This window comes from Ursus maritimus, unplaced genomic scaffold, assembly GCF_017311325.1.
Source record: "Ursus maritimus isolate PB19 unplaced genomic scaffold, ASM1731132v1 scaffold_1, whole genome shotgun sequence".
Taxonomy (NCBI): domain Eukaryota; kingdom Metazoa; phylum Chordata; class Mammalia; order Carnivora; family Ursidae; genus Ursus; species Ursus maritimus.
In genome coordinates, this window is record NW_024423343.1 from 38,095,762 (window position 1) to 38,118,825 (window position 23,064).

General features: G+C 32.9%; 1 protein-coding gene across 3 annotated transcripts in view; it reads left to right on the forward strand.

Moving 5' to 3' along the window:
• The window catches only part of STK17B (serine/threonine kinase 17b), a 32,412-nt gene that overhangs the window by 2,670 nt on the left and 6,678 nt on the right, over positions 1-23,064 (forward strand). For 2 of the 3 annotated variants that reach the window (XM_040642593.1, XM_008687287.2), the window contains 5 exons: positions 7,116-7,281; positions 13,114-13,326; positions 19,127-19,271; positions 21,159-21,285; positions 22,952-23,000. In XM_040642593.1, the coding sequence (XP_040498527.1) occupies positions 7,160-7,281; positions 13,114-13,326; positions 19,127-19,271; positions 21,159-21,285; positions 22,952-23,000 (656 nt within the window). In that variant the 5' untranslated portion in view covers positions 7,116-7,159. The remainder of the gene's footprint in view (positions 1-7,115; positions 7,282-13,113; positions 13,327-19,126; positions 19,272-21,158; positions 21,286-22,951; positions 23,001-23,064) is intronic. The other variant, XM_040642586.1, reaches the window with a different exon arrangement.

Below are 23,064 nucleotides of genomic sequence, written 5' to 3' on the forward strand. Positions count from 1 at the left end.
ACTTTCACTAAATCCTAAAGTTGTCTCAAAATTGCATGTATATTATATTGTAGTGCATATTTCCTGTATATAAAATTGGCAGCTAAGAACAGTACTCCTAGATTTACTGCTTTAAAAGATTTTGATTGATTCTTGTTTTGTTTTGTTTTGTTTTAAGAATTCTTTTGCATTCTGTGGGTATTGGTTGTGTCCGAAACATTAACAGTCATTTATGTACTTCCTTTCCCTTTGGGAAAACTTTAAATATTTTAGTTGCTTTAGTTTTCCACCATATTGATGACAGAATTCTATAATTTAATTTTTAAGTAGTTTATTTTAAGTAATTTATATTTTACAATAGGTTATTTTCAAAGGATATTTCTTTGAATATTTCAATTAACAAATTTACTTATAGATTAAGTTACAATTATTTTTATATAAATATGTTGTGGTGTTGCTATTTTCAAGACATATTTAAATTTTTTAAAATTTCTTTTATTTATCCTTTTTTCCAGTAACGTTTAACCTTGAACCTCAATGCCACTTTAAACATCTAAATTAATCAGTTTCTTTTAATATTTATGTGTATATTTTGGTGCAACCCTGACCCTTTGCAAATTCTTCACCAAAAGAGGGCTTGGTTATGCATTAAGCATTTAAAAATTTTGATATTAACAGTGACATGGTAGTTTCATCTTTAAATCCTTAAAGGATTGTATCCCATTTTACATTGTAATGGTTACTGGACAAACAGTACTTCAGCAGCGCAGTCAGTGAACAGTACTTTATTTTACAACAGAAACTTAATTTTCCATCTGATGAACGAAAGTACTGTGTGTTTGTTGATCCACTATATTTCTGTTTTTCAACATCTTCCTATCCTGGTTCACAATTACAGGGTTTAATTTTCCTTCTGAAGGAAGGCATAGAATCAGGCCTGGGGTTGTTACCTAGAACTTCAGCCCTTGGGTTGTATATACTAGATTGGTTGGACTAGAGTTAGCGGGCTTCCTTTTGTGATTTTAAAAGGAAAATTTTATATTTTAAATTCTTGACTTATACTTCCTATTCAATATTTAGAAACAAACAACAAACAAAACCTGTTATTAGAGTACAGTTAGTAGAAGGAATATAGTCTCTTTCTTGAAATTGAAAATCATCTTCATCCTTATCCCTACACCAATACCTTTATTTCTAATCAATGACTAAAAATGGGTTCTTCTGCTACACTAGCAGAAAGTGCTTTCTTCATTTTGATGGATACCAGGTAAATAAATCTCCAGTTCCTCTGTTTCCTAGGAAAAACTTTATAGCTATAAAATGCTGATATAGAAAGAAGGAGTTGTTTCCCTGTAATCTCGTGCCTTTCTTTGTTTGCCATTGCTTTTTGAATTTACTTCATGATGATGTAGATTTGTCAGTCCTTACCAGGACAAATATCTGAATTTCCTGAATGAGGTAGCTTTTAAAATATAGATATTCTTAGCTGAAGTAGGTATTCACATAAAAACAGGTGGTCATCTAGTCTGGAAAGACAGGTAAATAAAAAACAAATGGTCTGTTGGTATTACATTACAATATATGATAAAATAATTTTATCCATGTTTCTAGGCTTTATGGCTATCCTTTTTAGAACTGAAATTCTCTAATAGTTTAGAATATTTATTTTATTTAGCCAAATATTAAGCAGAGACTAAGCTGCTTGAAGCTCCAATATTATAATTTCAAGATGGACCTCAAGTTTTGCTAAACCCTTGAAGATATGAGATTCACCTAAAAATTCTTGTTGCTGTATTTGATAATTCTTATAATTCAGTTTATGAAACATTAGAAAAAATTCCAATTGGGTGCCTGACATCATGGCAGGAGTTTAGACACAAAAGCAAATGTTGTTGCACTTTAGACACTAAAGATAATTGTAGTCTAATATGTTACATGTTGAGGTAAAGAGGTATGTCAAGGGTCCTCCTGTTCCTCCTGTTTGAAAGGTAAATGAGAGGCATTTAAACCAATCTGTGGGTTTTAGGCAAACCTTCCTGGGTTAGGTGACCTTCTATGTTGAGATGTGAAGGGTGTATGAGAAGACTTATTATCCTTTTAAGGAAAAGTAGAAAGAACATTTCAGGCAGAAAAGTAGAACAGAGATGTAGAGGCAAAAAAAAGTGTGGCAGGAAGTGAAACTGGTGTGTACCTGGCCCTCAAAGGCTTTTGTGTGTCATGCAGTAGGGCTTTAGCTTATAGGTACTGGGTGGCTAATGAAGGGATCAAAGCAGACAATTTAATTCTCCAGATGTTTTCATATGTTGTATGTGATATGTCCTATTTCTGTAAGACATTTTTATTGATAACTTTGAAATGAATATTGTGATGAATATTTTTTAAATAGAGCTATTTAACGGTTTTATAGGGACTCTTACTTGTCTTACTTTTGATCACATCACATTGCTGTCTCCCTTCAAGTAAGTTAAGGCCCACATCAAACCTGACATTTCCTCTGGTACTTCCTTCACTGATCCATATCAGAATTCTTATTGTAATTATTGTGATGGGAGTTAACAAGAGAAAAATCTTCGAGAATAAGTTTGAGGTACTGTATACTTGGAAGCTTAATTTTATCTTGCCTTCTATTACCCTCTGTTTCTAGTGCCTGATTGTGTCTTTAATTGTATACCTCTGTACACACACACATACACATTTACCTGCTAAGTCCCTTAGGATTTTTTTTTATTAGTATAGCCTAATAAAGTGTTATGAAATGAATTTCAAATAGATCTAGACATATTGGCAATTTAGAATCAATTATGTGAGTTGTGGTAGAAAACAAAGAAATGGTATGGAATTGTTGGAGTTAAAGAAAAATTGTTGGGAAATTTAGGAAGATACACAGAGACACAGAGGGTTGACTGATAACTTTCATGTACCCAAGGATTAAATCTTATGTGACAGGCAACCAGATGTTTGTGAAGGGTTTTGACAACGGGTAACATTTATGCTCCACTATAAGTAAAATTGGCCAAAAGAGAAGAAATGGAAAAATATCTAGGCTGTGGCAGCTGGTTCAAGTGCAGTAAATAGAAGGAAAATACACTTACAGGATGCTATATGGACGCCTTAAGCAGTCTGTAATATAGGTATTTTAACAATAAGTAGGTAAGTGTAAGGTTCTGTTTTCAGAAATGTGCTTGCTCTTTTTTCTGAGACATAGCTTGTATTCCAGCATATTCAGAGCTAGAGTAAAATGTATCACGATTCAAAAAATGATTTTTGTATTAACATGTATTTAAAAGAACTGCTGATTGCCCAGTGCTGTTTTCAGCTACATTTAGAGTCTTAAAAATGCCTGTGGGTACATTCAGCATTATGATGATGAACAGTACATGTGAGGGGGGGAAAATTTGCTAGGGTAAAAAATTAAACACAAGGCAATGTCCAGTATTAGGAAATACTGTCAAGTAGCTTGATTTAATAAGGCCCTATTTATTTTGTTATTATCTTATCAATCCTTTAAAGGTCAGCTCTTTTGCCTTCTAACATAACTGAATAATAGATATTACAAAACAATATTTACATGTATATTTGGATATCACATTTTAGATTTTGGGAGGGAAGGGGGTCCCAGGAAAAGTCTAGATTTTCACAAGTGATATTCATAGTAAAGGTGTGTATTTTAAAGTTACAAATTGTTATTCATTATATAGAATTGTAACTATAACATTAATTCAGAATTTGTTAAATTGTCTTTTCTATCCAGTATTAAACAAGGCATTAATTCTTGTTTAGTATTTACCCTGAATGCTTATATGGTCTCTGCATAAGAATTGACATATTATTTGGATGGTGGATGCCATCTGCTCTATATAAATGCAGAGAAAACTGAGGCCTTAAAAAAATTGAACAAGAATGGCTCTTGAACTATAGCCAAGTAAACCCTTAATGTGTAAAGAGATATATTTTGCTGTTGCAAGTGGGTAAGTTCCTGCATTTAGAGTCTAGTCATATATATTCACAGCCATCTTTTTTCCCAAAGGCATTTGCTCATTATTTGCCTATTATTAAAGTAGTACCTGCTTAGTGTAGATACTTTAAATACCAAGAAAGTAAAAATACTGCCATAATCCCACCACCCAAAGATAACCACTGTTAACATTTTGCCCTAGTTTTCCAGTCTTTTCTTCTATTTGTTTTATATTTTTGTCACAAAATTATCATAGTGTATATACTTTTTGTGTCTTCCTTTTTTCACTTAATATTATAGGAGTTAAAAATATTCTTTGAAAGCACGATTTTTGAGTATATAGTATCCTATTATTTAGGTATATTTAAACACTTTTTGAACTTTGGGGTTCATTCATTCAACAAGTTTCTTTTTTCCATTATTATTAATCCTGTTTCACTGAGCATAAATCTTTTACTACATCTAAGATCCATATTGACTCTTTGGAAACTTGAGAGCAGAAAATATTCATAAGATTAGTTCTGCTGGAGTTCTTAGAGCACTTTGTAGCTGATATACAGCATGAGATAAAGATCTTAGATTCTAGAATCTAGATGAGGTGAACATCTCAGAATCAAGAGCCTATACTCTGTCTCTATGATTGAATTTGACACGTAGTTCTTATATTTCCCAAGGCCTGATCGAAGGACAGTGTTAGGCATGTAGCCCAATTTGTATCCATGATACAGGTACATCCCTTCTTTCTGTATATATGTATGTATAATGCAAATGCTATTGTAAGCAGTCATAGACTCTTACGTTTAGAAAAAAATTGTCAAAACCCAAAGATGACCTGAAAAAAAATAGATTGAGCATAGAAATTGGTAACCATTTTGATTTTTCTGAAAAGAATATATGACCATTGTAATCGCATGCCATCGGATCTAAGAAAGTACACAAATAGTTTACCAAAACACAGTTTAAAAAAAAAAAAAGGCAGAATTTTAAGAGTTGATTTTAAGCTAACCTGGGGTGAGAGTTTTGTATATGGAAACAGTACAAATTCTCAACAACAGCCGGGGCTGGTGTAGAGAGTATCTTTGGGTAGAATAGTAACAATATTTACTTACTGAACAATCATGATGTACTCTAATGATTAGCACTGTACCAGTGTCATTCTATATGGGTACATCATATTTTAATTTTAATCCATAGATTAAAAATAGATTCTATTATAATCCATACTTTAGAGGAAGCAGAATTGAAGCTTTCCTCACTAGTAATTAGAGAAATGTAAAGTAAATCACAAAATTTCATTTCCCTTCATCACACTAGAATAGCCAAAATTAAAGGCCTGAGTGGGACAAATGTTGGCAAGGAAATAATAAGCTCTCCCACCTAGTGCTAGTGGGACTATAAATTGGGGATGGAAAGAAGAAACCAACTTCAGCTGTGTCTATGATGTCTTATTTTTAATTTAAACAAAATATGACAAAGCAATAAGATTGAAAAAGCAAGTGTTTATTAGGATATTTGTATCCCTTCCTATACATTTAAAATCTTTCTTTCTTGTTTTTTAAAGTAGCTATATTTGTTTCCCACATAGCCATAATAAAGTACTGCAGATTAGGTGACTTAAACAGCAGAAATTTATTTTCCCGTAATTCTGGAGAGTAGCGATTTGAGATCACTGTGTTGGCAGGATTGGTTTCTTCTAAGGCCTTTCTCTGTGGCTTGCAAATGTCCTCCTTTTCCCTGTGTCTTCACAGGGTTTTCCTTTTGTGTGTTTCTGTGGCCTAATCCCTTTTTATAAGGATATGAGTCCTGTTGGATTTGGGCTCACCCTAATGACCTAATTTTTAACTTAATCACTGCTTTAAAGGCCCTAACTCCAGATACCTTCTGAGGTAATGGGGGCTAGGACTTCAGCATGTGAATTTTGAGGGGAGGGACACAATTGGTCCATAACAGTAGTGAAGTTAAATAATTTAGTTAGGATCTCATAGCTGCTATGATGGATAAATGGGATTCAGACCCAGATGTGATTCAGTCCAAATGTTATTTTCAGAATGCTACACTGCAGCCCTTAAACTACTAGAAATGTACACCAAAACTAGTTAGGTCTTTGTTTCTCCAAAGATAAATGGATTTAGAGGAAAAAAAAAATTTGTTGACTTAAGAATAAAACCAAGAAAATATAGAAACTGAAAACACTAAACTCTTACCACATTGCTTATTAAATTGAATATAGTTGGCATTTGAATTTAGGAAGATAAAGAACAGTACATGTCAAGTAGAAAATAAGTAGAAGAAAAATGTGTCAGAGAAAGACTAAAAGCCCTAGGGAGTTACTGAAAGGGGGTGCTAGAAGAATAACACTGGATCTTTTGTTAGATACACGTATCAGGAAGTCCTATTATAAAATATACACTCTACAGTTACCATATGAATTCAATTAATATGAAATGGTAGTTTTGTTGTTAAAAACTGAATACATGTATATATCACAAAGTTGCAGGTAAATATGAGTTCAAGATATAGAGCTGTAGAATAAGGCTTTGTATATGGTCAGTAACTTATCCAATAAAATTATAGAGCTTGGTTCTTCCAAAAAGAAAAAAACTCTTAAGACCTATGAAAGTTTGAATTTAATATTGAAATGTAGGTAGTCTGTTAAACAAGTTTTATTTCTTGTAGCCATTCAGAAGTCAATAACATGACTCACAAAATGTGAATTCACTACTAAATTTGGCCATGTAAAATTAAATTTAAAATGAATAATCATTACCTTGCTATTTTAAAATCTTATGCGAAGATATAAGTTTAAAGAATGAGAGTTTAAAAATGAAATTGAATGATTGCTTATATTAAACTTATAACTATTTATTAAGAATTTGGGAGGTCTTGAGGATCTTTACAGTAGTTTTATTCTGAAATAAAGTCAGTAAGTTAGTTTAAGTACCATAGAGGTAATAGAATTTATGTGTGTGCTTTGTTTTTAAATTCCTTCTGGGTAGAATGTGCTGTTTAAATCTTATCTTCTTTCTTTCTTTCTTTCTTTTTTTTTTTTTTTTTGGTTGTATCTTACAGCTATATTTGGAGCTGTATAATGTAATGTACATCCTGTCTGTCTGAGAGAACATCTTTTTTTTTCCTTAATTGCATTTAAGCTATATCCTGTATCTTCTCTTTTTTAAAATAGATAAAAATAAGTGACTAAAGAAGCATATCTGGGAGTCATCTAACATGTCGAGGAGGAGATTTGATTGCCGAAGTATTTCAGGCTTGCTAACTACAACTCCTCAAACTCCAATGAAAATGGAAAACTTTAATAATTTTTATACACTTACATCTAAAGAGCTGGGAAGGTAAGGAAATTTTATAATGTGTTTGCTGTTTAAATACATATTTTGGATTTCTGGGTCTATAGTTCTATAAAATTCACTTGATCGTTTAAAAAATTATTAGAAAGTCATCATATCTGCTATTATTATAAGGGTCTAGTCTTAACTGACTTGGAAATCAAATCTGTGGAGAGTTCACGAGCTTATATGATATGTCCCACCTAGATTCAGAGCCCCAATAGGAGGTCAGGGTTCTTATTTGAGGCTGTGCATGGCAACAGGGGGCTTAGCATAGCAGACTGCCAAGTCCAAATTGGGGCTCTCCCGTTTCCAAACTTTGTGACCTCAGTTAAATTTCTGTAACTCTTAGTACTGTAATTTCCTCATCTGAGAAGTGGGGATGAAGATAATTGTATCTACCTTCTATAGTTGTTATGAGAATTAAATTAGTTAATATTTGTGAAGTATTTAGTAGAATGCTATCAAATTTTGTTAAAATTTTTTAAATTCCTAGAATATTGTGCTGGGCTAAAAAAATAAATCAGTCTCCTCCTCTTTTTTCCTAAATTAAACAAAAAGAATTAACTCATATTTGGTAATATAATTCTGTATGATGAAGAATGCATGTTCTGTAAGTAAAACCCTGTACTTACACTAATACTGATCTGTTTTGGCCTAACCAGAGTGTTAAGGCCAAGGGGTGACCTGAGATTATGAGACCATTTAGCACTACCATTTAAATATATATGAAAGTTTTAAAAAATACTAAGTTATTTGTTATAGGTTCAGCATCTTTGAACTTTAACGACCTTTAACAAAGAGTTGAAAGATGGTGATCCATTTCTATCTTCAGTTTGATTTTAGTTCTGGAGGCAGATGTTTGCTTATCTTAAAATGGTTTGCTAAGTCCATGTTTGTATTGATAGATATATAGTAAGATAGTATGATTGATTTTTATATTTGAAAATCTCAATGTGAAAATAAAAGTTGACTGAACCATGAAAAGTAATTCTGTTCTTGGTGATCCGGTACATGAAGGGTAACAACAAGTCCTAGACTTGTTAGATGGTGGATTCAGTCTTTCTTTTGCAAATAAGGATGATAATATTTACTTCATTAGACCAAGAACTAAATGTGAAAGCGTTTTTCATAATTTCTGGCATATTATTTAATTTTATGTGCAAAATATCTGGTGTTTTAATGGTGTATTGAAATATACAGTTTTTCAAACCTTCCAGAATGTTTCTAAGAAATTGTTTAATTCTAAATCTGTCATTATTTCTCTTTGCATTATAATAGGAAGAGTCAGTTTCTTTTAGTTGCTTATATCTCACATGGAATAGTTATAGAATCTTTGCACTGGAAGGATTTCGTTGGTCAGTGGTCTTCTAATATAATTCTTTATGCAGCAGTCTTTCCTATAATTTTCCTGACAAGCTGTTTATCCAGCTTCAATTTGAATGCTAGAGTGATGGGGAACTCATTACCTCAGAATGTGTCTGTTCCATTTTGTGGGTGCCTCTTAGGCACAGAAGTTCTCTTTTCTGCTTTGCTAACATCTACCCAATAGACGTAGTTCTTCTTTTGTAGTTGCATGTAATGTCCATGTGAAAATCCTTCAGAGGTTTGAATATGGTTAAACACTGCCAGTTTCCTTAAATGCTCATCTTATGACCTAATTTCTAGACAGCCATCTTTGATCTAGTTATCTTCTTCTGGACCACTTTGTATTTTTCATGGTCAGTCTTAAAATAAGAAGGCCTAGAGTAGACACAGTATTGTCAATATCTTAACATCTAAACTACCGTAGAGCTTTATTGAGGTATCTTAGGAATCTCTTAGGAGTTTTCTTTCCTTTTTTTTTTTTTTTTTAACAGCTATGTCGAATATACATATATAGTATTTTAGTAAAAAACAGATTAAACTGGAAGCCAGTTGACCTGTCTTTACTCTGGATCTAAAGTTGTATGATATACTTAGTTATGTGATTTCCTTTTCATTAAGATGAGAGGGTGGACTAGATGTCTCCAAGTTTTCTTCTATTGCAAAAATGTTTGGAAACTGCTTTGAACAGGTAATTGAATATGAAAAGCCTTGAACAGTATACACAATAAAGGGTATTCTTTTCCATATTTCTGAGTTACTATTTTGATGGGTTAATGTACATACATTTATTAAATTAGGATATCACGTGGCTTGAAAGTCTATAAATATTTTTTTTTTCCTTTTGGAGGTTTGGAGAACTTAAACTTTGAGGAGGACAATATTAATAATTCTAAATGGTTTTATAAGTGAGGTACTATCATAAATAACAAGCACAAACTTGAATCAGGTATATTTTTTTAACATTTTAGAGCAAAAACTTATGATAGAATCTGATTAAAACAATTCAGTTTGCTAATATTCCATCTTCTAATATCTTTAGGAAAGCGACCTAACATTATTCTTTAAATTGATAAGGGCTAATGAGTCACATGGTAAATACTGATATTTCTAATTAGTAAACCTTGCTCAATTGGAAATCATGATCTTTCATGACCAATAACTTCAAGTTCTTCCAATATTGTTACCAATTTTAATATCCAATAATAATGCAAAATGGCAATTAGGACCATAATATTGTTTCTCCTGAGGCTTTACGTCTTCAAGTATGTAAACAAAATTCTAGCATGTGGTGAACTGCAAAGTTCTTTGTAAATCAAGTTGATCTTTCTAAATCACCTTTTTTTAAAAAATTAATTTTTAGTGTTAGTGTTTAAGAATTTATTTTCAGGGCGCCTGGGTGGCTCAGTCGTTAAGCGTCTGCCTTTGGCTCAGGGCGTGATCCCAGAGTCCTGGGATCAAGCCCCACATCAGGCTTCTCTGCTGGGAGCCTGTTCTTCCTCTCCCACTCCCCCTGCTTTTGTTCCCTCTCTCGCTGGCTGTCTCTCTCTGTCAAATAAATTTTTAAAAAAATCTTAAAAAAAAAAAATTTATTTTCCTTCAGCAAAGTAAAAGAAAATATGTCAAAGTTAACAGTTCATTTTAGACTGTTCTCAAAAAACTTCGCATTGTTCCTGTTTTTTAACATGTTGGGTGTTTTTTCCACCCCTCCCCCAACCGAGGCAAGGTTCCTTAGTACTTCTTGTGGTTAGAAGGGTGAGGCAGATGCGGAAATAAATGTCAGCTTCCTTTGTAGCTTACCCTCCCCCCACCTTTCACATTTTATTGTGTATTCTAGAATGCAGAAGGGTAACTACTAGACCTTTTCACTGCTAGGAAATCTAGTCAGCTTTGCCTTCTTAGGGTATGAATTAAGTATTATTGTTAAGGGTTTTAAATTTTCTTAAATGTTTCTGTTAAATTTGACATAGGAACCTAATGTATAAAAGATTATTTTTTATACTTCTAAACACAATTAACATTTTAGAATGGGAAACTAGTACTTTTTTCTTCCTAAGTCATCTGATAATTATGGTAATTAACAGTATATAAATGAGTATATATGTAAAATGTTTTTTAAAAAAGCTTTAAAAAATATAAATGCTTTAAGCACAGGATGCAAAATAGCACAGTATATGGTATTGTAGTAGGTGCATAACTCTTGCATTCATTCAACAGGTATTTCAGTTCCTGTTATGTGTTAGCAAAGTGTAGATTTTATAATAACTGTAGTAATTAGGACAGACAGGGTCTCTGCCTTCATGGGGCTTTTATTAAGTCATAAACACTGACAGATAAATAATGACCGATATCATTTGGTCACCTTTGTACTGGATTAATGAGTTGTGTACTTGTTTAAGAAAGCCTCGTAAGACTACATAAAAAGAATTTAGATAAAGTGCTGCTACTCATTTTTGCTCCTCATTCCTGAGAAAATTCTGGCTTGCAGATATAATTGGAAAATTACAGCAGAATTTAATTTTCACAATTGGTAGTATAAACTGTTTTTTTTTTCAGATGGACAATTTTCTTGGCTAACTAGTTTCTGTTTACTGAGTTTTACGAGGTGAATCTTCATAAAACTCAAAATTTCCTTTCTGTTTTAGACACATTTTCACTTCTAAATCTAAGTGAGAATTGGCAGAAGCAAGTTGTACTTCTTTAAAAAGCTATCTTAAAGGGAGGAATTGTTTTATAGTGGTTAGAAGAGAACGCTAGCAATTCACATTCCATAGTATAATTCTTGGCACTCCAATTCCATATATGACCTTTCAGGAGTCATTTAATCTTTGTCTGATTCAATTTATCCAGTATAAAATCTATAAACATGGGTGGTTTGAATATATAGTAGAGATTGATGACCTTTTTGTGTGCTCATTGAAATGCATTGATCAGCATTGCTTTTGCATACAGTGAAAAAGTACCTTATAGTGTAAATTAGACATTCCAAATCTTAAAGGAAAGCTTCTAAGAATCGGGTTTGTGCATGCAAATTTATTGAGTTGATGTAGAAGAGTCAAATTATAGCCTGGTCACTTTTTTTTTTTTTTCTGGTATTAGTAGCTATACATTTTCAGCTTGGTTTCCAGTGCTTTTCACTGGCACCAATATTGAAGAAATTTGGAAAATAAAGAGTAGGAATCTTTGTCATCCCAACCCTTGAGAAAAGCAAGTAAAATACAATCAAGCAATGTATTTTGTCCCCCCTCCCCACTCCAAACACCAGGTTTTCCTTGCCAAGTACCTGATATGCTGTGTTAGAAGTCAAATTGGGGAAAGAAGAGTTGTGGAACAAAAGTTCTTCTCCAAAGACCCTTTATTTATACCTCATTTGTTAGTATCTAGAAAGTAATTTGAGCCTTAGGATACAGGTTCTTAATTTTCGATCCCTTGGACTCAGGTTTAGAAGGTTTATAGATGGGCTTTGAAATCTGAAAACCCTCTGGAATTGTATGTAAAGCTTTCTATCTAAGGCCATGTGTACATTTTTCTGGGTAGGCAGTCAATAGTCTTTATGAGTTTCTTAAAATAGTCTTACTCAAAATAGCTCTAGGTCTTCTGGGAAACTAGATTTTGGGCAAATATAGGCTTAGAATACACATTTGCCAGTGTCTTTTTAAATTTTGGCTGAGATGCTAAGCACTTCTATTGGAAAGAGCTAAACACATACTTATTCCTAAAATGATAACTGTTAATTTTCGTAGTTGATCGTGAAGTATCTCTGGGTCCTCTCCATAGGACACATATATACCTGTGATACCTGTTACAGGCTTCAATATTAAGAGATTGTTACAGGTAATCTTGTTACATGCAATATTAAGAGATTTACTGGTAAAACAACTGCTAAGTTTATGATAGAAAACGTTAAAGATTGTTAAAAGTGGTGTTGAAAGGCAAAGTGATTACACTAATAAAATTAAATGTCAAATACTCATTTTTGCATTCATTTTAATTTTTTGTTTTTGAAGGAAGCTATTTTGATTAGAGAGTTAGTGTGGTACTCTATTAAGGGTACAGTCTTTGGAAATAGACCAAGATACATATATTCTCTGGGATCTGCAAAATGGTATATCACTTACTATATAGGATTGTTATGATATTTAAACACAAAAATTTATATCAAGAGTATAGCATGGAGTTGGTATGCAGATAAGATCTCCCCCTACAATGATAATGTATTAATAGTGATGAACAAATATAATTCTGTCTTATCCTGTTATTATATTTGCCATTTTCATTTTTATGTGATAGTGCTATAAATTTGATAAAAGTACATGTAGTATTTGATTCAGTTAAGAGAACATAGATAAATTCCTAATGGCATAGATTCTTGAAAGGATTAACTCTTAAGTTGGAGTTATAACTGTGTCTGTATTATACTAATATTGTTCATTATGCAAACATTAAAATTGATTGTCCTCATTTTTCCCCCAGAGGAAAATTTGCTGTGGTGAGACAATGTATATCAAAATCTACTGGCCAAGAATATGCTGCAAAATTTCTAAAAAAGAGAAGAAGAGGGCAGGATTGTCGAGCAGAGATTCTACATGAAATTGCCATACTTGAGTTGGCAAAGTCTTGTCCTCATGTAATTAATCTTCATGAAGTCTATGAAAATGCCAGTGAAATCATTTTGATACTGGAATAGTAAGTATACATTTAATAAATTTAAATAAATGTATTGTACTTATCTTAATTGGTGAAATAAGGTGACTTGAAATGTTAAGAACCGGAGTGATAAAAGTATGTCAAGAACTTGTAAAGATTTCTGTTGATAAAATATTAGAAAGACATATATTTGAATATTTTCATACATACACAAAAACTAATTAAACCGCACACACAAAAAAAACGAATGACAACACAACATTTGGGGGATGTGGCAAAATAAGTAAACTTTCATTGCTTTATAGCACAGAAAGTTGATGAGTTTTTGTGCAAAACTTTCTGATGGATAAATAGAATTGAAATTTACATATTTTGTCCATCTCTTTGAAAAACACATCCAAGGAAATGACTCATGGAGAGTAGAAGGGTGAATTTCCATGAAGGTGAAGTTATGCCTACCACATTGTTTGTTGAAGAAACACATTTATTAATATTGTGTAATATGTGAAAAACTGTTAGGAATTATAGCAATAGGAAATAAAATATATCTCTTCCCACAAGTCAGTGAAAAGCTAAAAACACCCAAATATTCAACATTTCATCAGGTTAACCATGAGGAAGGGGTAGAGTTTAGTTAAACCAACTGGCTGTTAATCAGTATATTCACATGTGACTCTAAATAGTACTTTTATTAAGTGACAGTCTGACACATTTATTGTGTCACATTTATTGTAAAATGTGTTTGAACATCTGCAACAGTTGGAAGAGATTAGCTAAATTTATGTTTAATAGGCTTTAGGCTCTGATAGTTTTTTATAAAAGAAATCTATTTCATAATAAACTAAAGAAATTAAGTATTCATTTTAGAAAAAATGCATTATAAATATAAGAATCCTTTTTAGCGGTTAACCTGCATCATCATTTTTCAGAATTTAGAAGTATATTAACCATTAATATTAGTATTCAGTTATTTTAAGGATGAAGAATTTTATTTATATATTTGTAAAAAATCAATATATATTTATACCAGGAAATTTGCTTAGAATCAACTTGTAAATAGGAAAATGCTTATTTTGCAAAATGTTAAACTGATGAATAGTTCATTTAAGAATGAATACTATGTACATTTCCCAGAACACCAGCATACAAATTAAGGTATATTATAGCACCTTCAAAATAAATTAGAACTGTAGAAATACCCACAGTACTACCAATATGATTTCATTTTTCATACATTTTGTGATTAGTCAGATTCTTCCCCTAACCTTTAAAAAATTAACTACTTGTATGACACTGTATGTTTGAAGTATATGAAAATTAGCTAACATTTTTCTTTTTTTTTTTTTTAAAGATTTTATTAAAGATTTTATTTATTTATTCGACAGAGATTGAGACAGCCAGCGAGAGAGGGAACACAAGCAGGGGGAGTGGGAGAGGAAGAAGCAGGCTCATAGCAGAAGAGCCTGATGTGGGGCTCGATCCCATAACGCAGGGATCACGCCCTGAGCCGAAGGCAGACGCTTAACCGCTGTGCCACCCAGGCGCCCCTAGCTAACATTTTTCAAACACTGTATTGGAATACTAGTTTTGGCGAGTGAAAAAATAGGAGCGTTGACGGCTTTCATAAAATTTTCTTTGGGGGTTTATCTAAATAGCAACGACAAGATACATCAAAAAATTTTGGCACATTTTATGGTTGGACTTTATTCATACTCCAAAAATTGATTCAGGTACCGTACTCAGTAAACTGAATTCTGTAAGGGCAGAACTGTACCTCATGGCTGAAGTGTAGCAAGCACTCAGTAAATGTGTTAGATGGATTAAAATAATTTCTTACTAGAGCAACTAAGACCTACTAAAATTTTTTACTAGAACTTTGGTTTAATTGCCGTTCCTATCACTTTTGGGGTGGCATTGTCACATCAGATAATCTCAAAGGTAAAAATTTGGTCAGACAGGCTTAGTTGTTTTAATAAGGTGGCATAATTTTTTATATGGTGAAAATAAAACAATGGGATCTTTTATTCTAATAACAATTACCAATCTGATCCCCTCCTTAAACCATCCTACATACTTTTCTTCCTTGACTTTTTTATTACAAAATTTCAAATCTACAGAGAAGTTGAAAGAGCAGTACAATTAACACTCATACTCTTTAGTTTGATTTACCAATTGGTTGACGTTTTACGACATTTACTGAATCATTTGAAAGATGGTATATAACACATAGGTTTGCATGACAGTGTAATTATACTAAAGTACTATTATCACACACACACAGTGTATATACAAATACATAAGCAAATGCATGCAAACACTCCAAGTTTTTAAATTTGTTGGTTGATGTCCCATCGGGGCAAATTCTTCTAACAGAGAAAGAAGGAATATACCTGAATATACCTTCCAAGGCAGTGATAATGATACAGGTGTCTTTTCTGACTATAGAGGTGTCTTTTTCTTCTCAGTAGTCACTGCTCTTGGGTGGCTTGTTTTAACAAAGCATCTGCTTGTCTACTACTCACTGCTTCCTTTTATGCTTCTAGTTTCTGCTAACTTCTGCAATCTGCTTCTTGTGTTATCTCTTCTTTCCCTCCTCTTAGCTCCTCCTAATTTTCTGTTTCTCATAGCTCTACCTACATCCCTCTTTTATGGGAAAAATGGCAGTCCTACAAAAGACATTGGTCAGCTTGCCAAACTGAAAAGAAGAAGCAATCTGGTTGGCTGGCAATCATATTTGTTTGATTTTGTTATTGAAACAAAAAACCCTTAGGATACTTTTTCTGGTTACAAAAGTAATAGCTATGTATTGTGTTAAATAAATTTACCTTTTAAATTGTGTTAAATAAAATTACTTTTATGGCATATTCCTATATTTTAAAATTACTCTTATTTTTTAGTGTGTGCCTGTGTACCTTTAGAAACAAAATTGTTAGTTTGGGAATATTCATTGTAACACTCTTTTTTTCACTTAAGAATATATTGTGTGTATTTTTATATGTACAGTATGTTTCTAAAAATGAATTTTAATTTAGCAAAGACTTTTTAAATTGCCTTTAGGGGCGCCTGGGTGGCACAGCGGTTAAGCGTCTGCCTTCGGCTCAGGGCGTGATCCCGGCGTTGTGGGATCGAGCCCCACATCAGGCTCCTCTGCTGTGAGCCTGCTTCTTCCTCTCCCACTCCCCCTGCTTGTGTTCCCTCTCTCGCTGGCTGTCTCTATCTCTGTCAAATAAATAAATAAAATCTTTAAAAAAAAAAAAATAAAAAAAATAAATTGCCTTTAAAAATCAGAGTTCAGTAAGAAGCCCCCCAATTCAGAAAGGTTACGTGTTTGCTAGGCTTGGAATTAAAATTTGTTTACTTATTATAAGAATACTTATATTTACTGAATGTGTTACCATGTGTCAGGCACTGTCATAAATATTTATAGATCTGCTTTGATCTCTAAAACATCTGTTGTGTCCAATAGTTTACATGGCTTATCTAATTTAATTCTTAGAGCAATCCAATGAAGCAGGAGCTATCGTTATTCATCATGTATCATTGTGTTACAGTAAAGGAAACAGAGGCAATATTTTGTCCCAATTTATGCAGCTAGTTAGCAGCAGAGCCAGAATGGAACCCAGGCAGTCTTGAATTTCAGTAGGTACCCCTATAAGCAACCTACTGTCTTATCTCATATGTCCTAGCCACCAGGGAGTGCTTTACATTTTTTTTCTTAGTTTGTTTTCTTGTATTTTTGGAATTTTTGAATTAGTGGAGGGTTCTGGCTATTGGATTAATGTTAGTGAATGTGTGCTACATGGACTGAATTTTGTATTGGCAGAGAGGAGAAGACCACATGTACAAGCAGCTCAAATTAAGCACTGGGTTCTTAAAGATCATCATTCCTCCATGTTCTAATCCTTCTAATCCATCATTCTCCCCCATCTCACTCTTATACCTTGGGTTTTCATATCTTAATAGTGGATGTAAATCCATATTTTATACAGTTTTCTTATAATTCAAATTATTTGGTCTGGTTTCTCATCAAATAATTCTTATTGAGCAAAGAACTCATTCTAAGAATCTAAAGCATCATCTCTTTATTTTCTTATTTGCTTATGATTGCATTAGTAATATTATCTGCAGTATCTTTGCAGGAATATTTAGGCCACTTTCTGTTTTAAGAGGGTTTGTTTCATTAAAACTAAATAATGTGACCGGAAAGGGAAGTAGTGAGGGTGTCACTGGCAGCCTGGCCTGGGGAGTCCCTCTTACCTCAGGAGACTTTGAGCAGGGCTGTGACAAACATCTGACCTGCAGACCAAGGGACCACCAAGGGTAGTCTATATATAACTATTCATAAAGATTAATTTATTTTTTTGTAGGTGAACACGAATTTCTAATATTGTCTTCCTATACCTTATTTTTGAGTTTAGTTCTATAACTATAAATTTTATAGCAAACTAACTTTTTAATACTCAGATTGTCCTTACCGTGATATCTTGAGACAGGTGTGTTGTTTTTTATGAATTTTCTCGGAGTTTCAGGTGTTGGGGGAAGTTGAAGTGTAAGTATAATTGGAGTTATTACAAGTATTCCTTACCAGCTGTCCCACACAGTTATCTCTGGAATATGATAAAGTGCAAAGCAGCAAATCTCTGCAGCCTCTAACTGGCACAGATTGGTAGAGATGGCTTAGTTACAAGTTACATCTGCAATGGGAAGGGTCAGTCCTGTGTATTTCAGTGTAGGACTCCAATTGACCACCATTATTTTTTCTTCTTATAGGCCCTAATGCACATGACATGCTTCTTCCTCTTGACAGTCAATGAGACTTCCGAGTTTCAGTTTCAGCTTCTCTAAGAATGACTGCCTATTCCTTCCTTCCTTCCTTCCTTCCTTCCTTCCTTCCTTCCTTCCTTCCTTCCTTCCTTCAACAAACACTTTTACTGAACACCTTCTACATGCCAGACACTGTCCTATTTTACCACATAGAATATGCTTTGCTTGAGATATTCTTAAACATACCTTATAAATTTGTTGAATAACCACCTAGATTTTTTTTGCATTTTTTAGATTTAGTCCTCAAAAAAAAAATCTATTGAATTCAGTGATTTCGATTCAGTTTTACAGATGGGGAAAGGCAAATAAGTGACTGATCCTAAGTTATATTGCTCGTAAATAGCAGATTTGGGATATATATTTATATTGTTTGATTCCAAACGTAGGGACTTTTTTTTCTATGCCTTTGTCAACATTCTTTAGATTTTCAATTCTTTTAAAATAATAATAAAAGATTTGCAAAGTTGCAGTACAGGGTATTGGTTAAGAATGCAGATTTTCACCCATATCATACAGCTTCAAATTCTGGTTCCCCATTTACCATGTGACCTTGTACAAGTAGCTAAACCTCTTTGTACTTGTTTCTTCATTAGTAAAATGGAAATAATAACTACCTACTCCACATGGTTGTCATGAGAATCAAAAAGTGATGATATTTATATCTATATATAAGTGAATAAAATGAAGAGCAGAGATGAGTTCAGAGTGTTAGCTATTAATTTTTTTGTGTCATTAAAGCAGATTATAATGTTATTGAATTAAAGCAATTCAGTTTTATTTATTAATTATACAAGTATTGGTACTCAAAATTTGAAATATTCTTGTCATTTACTTTCTTCCTTAAAGATCTCTCCCACCCTCCCTGCCCCCAATTTCTTAAGTGTTTGTGTCTATATAAAGAGACTAAAGTTTAGATACTAGCTTTGTCTTTTACTTAACAGTTGTACAGTTTTTAAAAGTTGTCACTTTTAGGTCAATGATTTTTCAAGTTTCTATTATTTAACTTTCATTTCAGTGCTGCAGGTGGAGAAATTTTCAACTTGTGTTTACCTGAGCTGGCTGAAATGGTTTCTGAAAATGACATTATCAGACTCATTAAACAAATACTTGAAGGAGTTTGTTATCTACATCAGAATAACATTGTACACCTTGATTTGAAGGTAATGTAACATATGATTTTAACTGATACAACATCTTTGTTCCTTCTGCTCTTGGGATGCATAATTGCAAGCTGGTATTGGTAGTAAGCAACAGTCAGATCATGCCCCTCTGTACAGCAGTGGTGCACTCCTTGTTTACTCGTGTGCTACATGGACTGAATTTTATATTGGCAGAGAGGAGACTGCATGTGTGAGCAGCTCAAATTAATCACTGGGTTCTTAAAAACCATCATTCCTCCATGTTCTAATCCTTCTCACTCTTATACCCTGGATTTTACCACTTCTCACTCTTTACCCTGTTCTAATCTACATCTCACTCTTATACCCTGGATTTTCTCGTCTTGTAATATGGTCCTACCTCTAAATACTCTAGTCTGATCTCCATCTCTGAAGCTAACCTCCAGTTAGTCCTCATTTAGTTGCTCCCATTATATTCGTTCATCTTTACCTTGAAACTTTTAGTCTTTTGGCTCTTCTTTTTTTTGCCCCCCGCCCAGACCATTCAGGCCACTTACTCCTCAAGCGCTGAAATACCACTTCAACCTCTTATGTTATTATCCTTTCTCCGTATCCTTCCCCCACAGCCATCCAAAATTTCAGTCAGTCTCTTATTTTTTTGAACATTGGACTCTTTGTATACAACTCTCCTTGTTGCATGATCCTTTGTCCTTTACTATCACTTTCACAATAATGATGATTTCCAGCTCTCTTACCTATAGCCCAGGCTTCTCTCCTAAACTCCAAATTATTTTCTCCGACTGCAGATTAGATACCATTGGGATGTCTTGCAGAAACTTTAAAATGTACACGTCTCAAACTAGACTTACTTTTTCTCTTTATCTTACCCCATTTTCAAAAGAAAAAGAAAATCTGTTCATCTGTGTTGGGTTCCTCCATGGAAGAGGGGTAGTATTTACTATATCTAACAGCCCTGCCATGTCCCTTACCAATAAGATATTGGAAAAATAACAGTGTCGTAAAAATCAGGATAATCGTGCCCCCACAAACTTCCTGTTGGGTTTTTTTCCTGCTAAGGACAGACCAGTCGCGTGTATTACCTAACCACCACACAGCCCTTGTAGTCAGGGATGGCAAACAAACTTGGCTTTATATATCCTAAAGCCTGTGATTGATAACAATAGATCCAATTACCCTTGTCTCTTCTCCTTTAATGTCTCTCTGGTTTAATAATAAACAAGCATGGGGTTCTCCCAAAGTTAGACTTATGATTCTTCTCACAGACTTTGAGAGCAGCACCTTGGCAGCTATATGGGTTATGACAGTGGCAGGGAATTTTGTAATAGATCTCAGGCCTTTGCTTTGTAAAGCAAAGTTGCACAGTTCTAGGAAGCAATGACTGAAACCTTCCATACATCCATATCTCTTATTGTCTGAGCTAAAAACCTGGCAACAATCAAACCCAGAACCATCATACTATACTGGACCATTTTCTGTTTCTGGAAGTGTATTCGTTTTTTATTATTCCTTCCTTTCTTCTTTCATGCTGTTCCTTAGAGTGCGTTTCTAACTGACATACTCCTATTTATCCTGTAAGGTTCAGCTTAAATATTATCTCTACAGTAAAATCTTCTTAGACTTTATAATATGCAGAATTAAGTAGTCTTGTGTTTATTACTGAGTATATCTCATAGTCAATTAATCCAAATATTCATCTAACTTCTTTTTTGTCCAAACTAAGAATCCTCTGAGTATATTTTTAATTTTATTTATCCTTGAGTGTAAAGCTTTTCCTAAATAAGTAGTTCAGTAGATGTTTGATGAATGACTCAATGAAATGTGTAATAGCTAAACAATTTACCTCCAATCTGAGAATATTATTCTTTTATTATTGTATATTACTTATCATTTTTATTATGCTTTATTTAGCCACAGAATATATTATTGAGCAGCATATACCCTCTTGGAGATATAAAAATTGTAGATTTTGGAATGTCTCGAAAAATAGGGAATGCATGTGAACTTCGGGAAATCATGGGAACACCAGAATACTTAGGTAAGAATTTCTTTTTCTTTTCTACACCATATTGAAATGTATCAACTAAATGATACCTCTATGAAACTGTATTTTAGAGCATGTAATTCCAGGATATATTTAGTTCAGGTATTTTAATGGATTGAAATTTGGTTATGACACATTTAAATGAACTTTAGTGTACATAGGATTATTGAGACTTTCACAACAATTCATAGGACATAGGACATATAAGTTTAAAAGTTAATGTTTGTGTGTAAAGGCTTGGTACATAAAGAAGAGTGGGTGAAGGGGAAGTTAGGGAACAGAAGAAAAAGGAAAAAGAGGAAAACAGAGAGTCACTTTGTCCATTATTGCCTTTGAAGCCTAGGTATTGGGTAGATGTCATTTCTACCTCTGTCCTTGTCCCAACTCTGAAGCTGTTTACAATATGCATTATCTTTAGTTTTGCAAGAATTGTTAGCAGGACTGCTTGCTATTTGTTGCTGGTGTGTTAAAAATGTGAGGTTTTGCCTAGGATTGTAAAAGGAGGATTTTGAGGAAAAAAGATGCCAAAAAAGTCCTATGATTAGATAATCTAGGGATATTGTACTATATCAACGAATTAGATCACGCAGATGAAAAAATATTAAGTTCTATAAAGCAGAACATAAATTTAAAGTATTTTAAGTTATAGTAATAATCTTTTTATGCTTTTTTGTTGTTGCTCATATTGATATTCCTATGTGAGCATTGAAAAGGTACAACTAAACAGAACAGGTGCTTCTCAGCAATGCACCTGACTCCCGAAATGAAAACAAAGCAAATTACTAACTTTTGAGTGTTAATAAGGGCTATAGTGTCCTAGAATAAATGATTGTAATTATAGATAACACAGCTCACAGAAATATGTTGTCAGGTTGTAGATTGTGTGATAGACAGAGACTGACAAATATATACGACTCAAAGTCTTTATTAATAAAAACATTAGGGTTTAGGAAACAAGTTCTCTTTGGAGAAATTATGAAACTATACTGTGAAACAAAGTTATTATTTAAGCATAAATTCTAGTTTGGACTCTACTAATTCAAAATTTGTGATAATGTTTACAAAATATGAAAAATTTATTTTGCACTTAAAAAAATTGGTGGGGAAGGAAAAGGGAAATTAACTGCATAGGAATTTAGGTTTTTGATGGTTTAAGGGGGATATTTAATCTACTCAAAAATTTAAAGCTCATCTAGGAAGCATAATTTGCTCATTATGTTATTGTAAATACATATGATTCTCTTTACCCTGAAAAGAAAAAGTTAAATTAGTGTAATAAAATAACACAAACTAACTCTTAACATAGAGTAATAAAACTAAAACTAAAATTTTTAAAAAGATTCTAGTGTCTAAAATTTTACTTCTTCATAATTGTTTTTTCTAAGATTGATCTTAGTGATTAAAAACAAACAAACCAACCTACATAGCTACTGGTTATTCCAAGAATATTATTGGTATTTTTGAACCATTTGGTTATATAATTTGCTCAACTTTTGATATGTTTAAATGTCTAATCACAAGATAATTAATACTATGCTAAATTTCTATTAATTTGATATTACTAGTTCTTTAAAATTAAAACCAGTTTTAATTTATTATAAAATAATGTTCCTGTTTTTAAATTTGTCATACTAAACTTGAATTTTATTTTTGCTTTCAGCTCCAGAAATCCTGAACTATGATCCTATTACCACAGCAACAGATATGTGGTAAGATTTTGCTAGTTACCTAAATCTTTTATTACATGTTGGGTAGTGTATGTTGTTCTAGGGT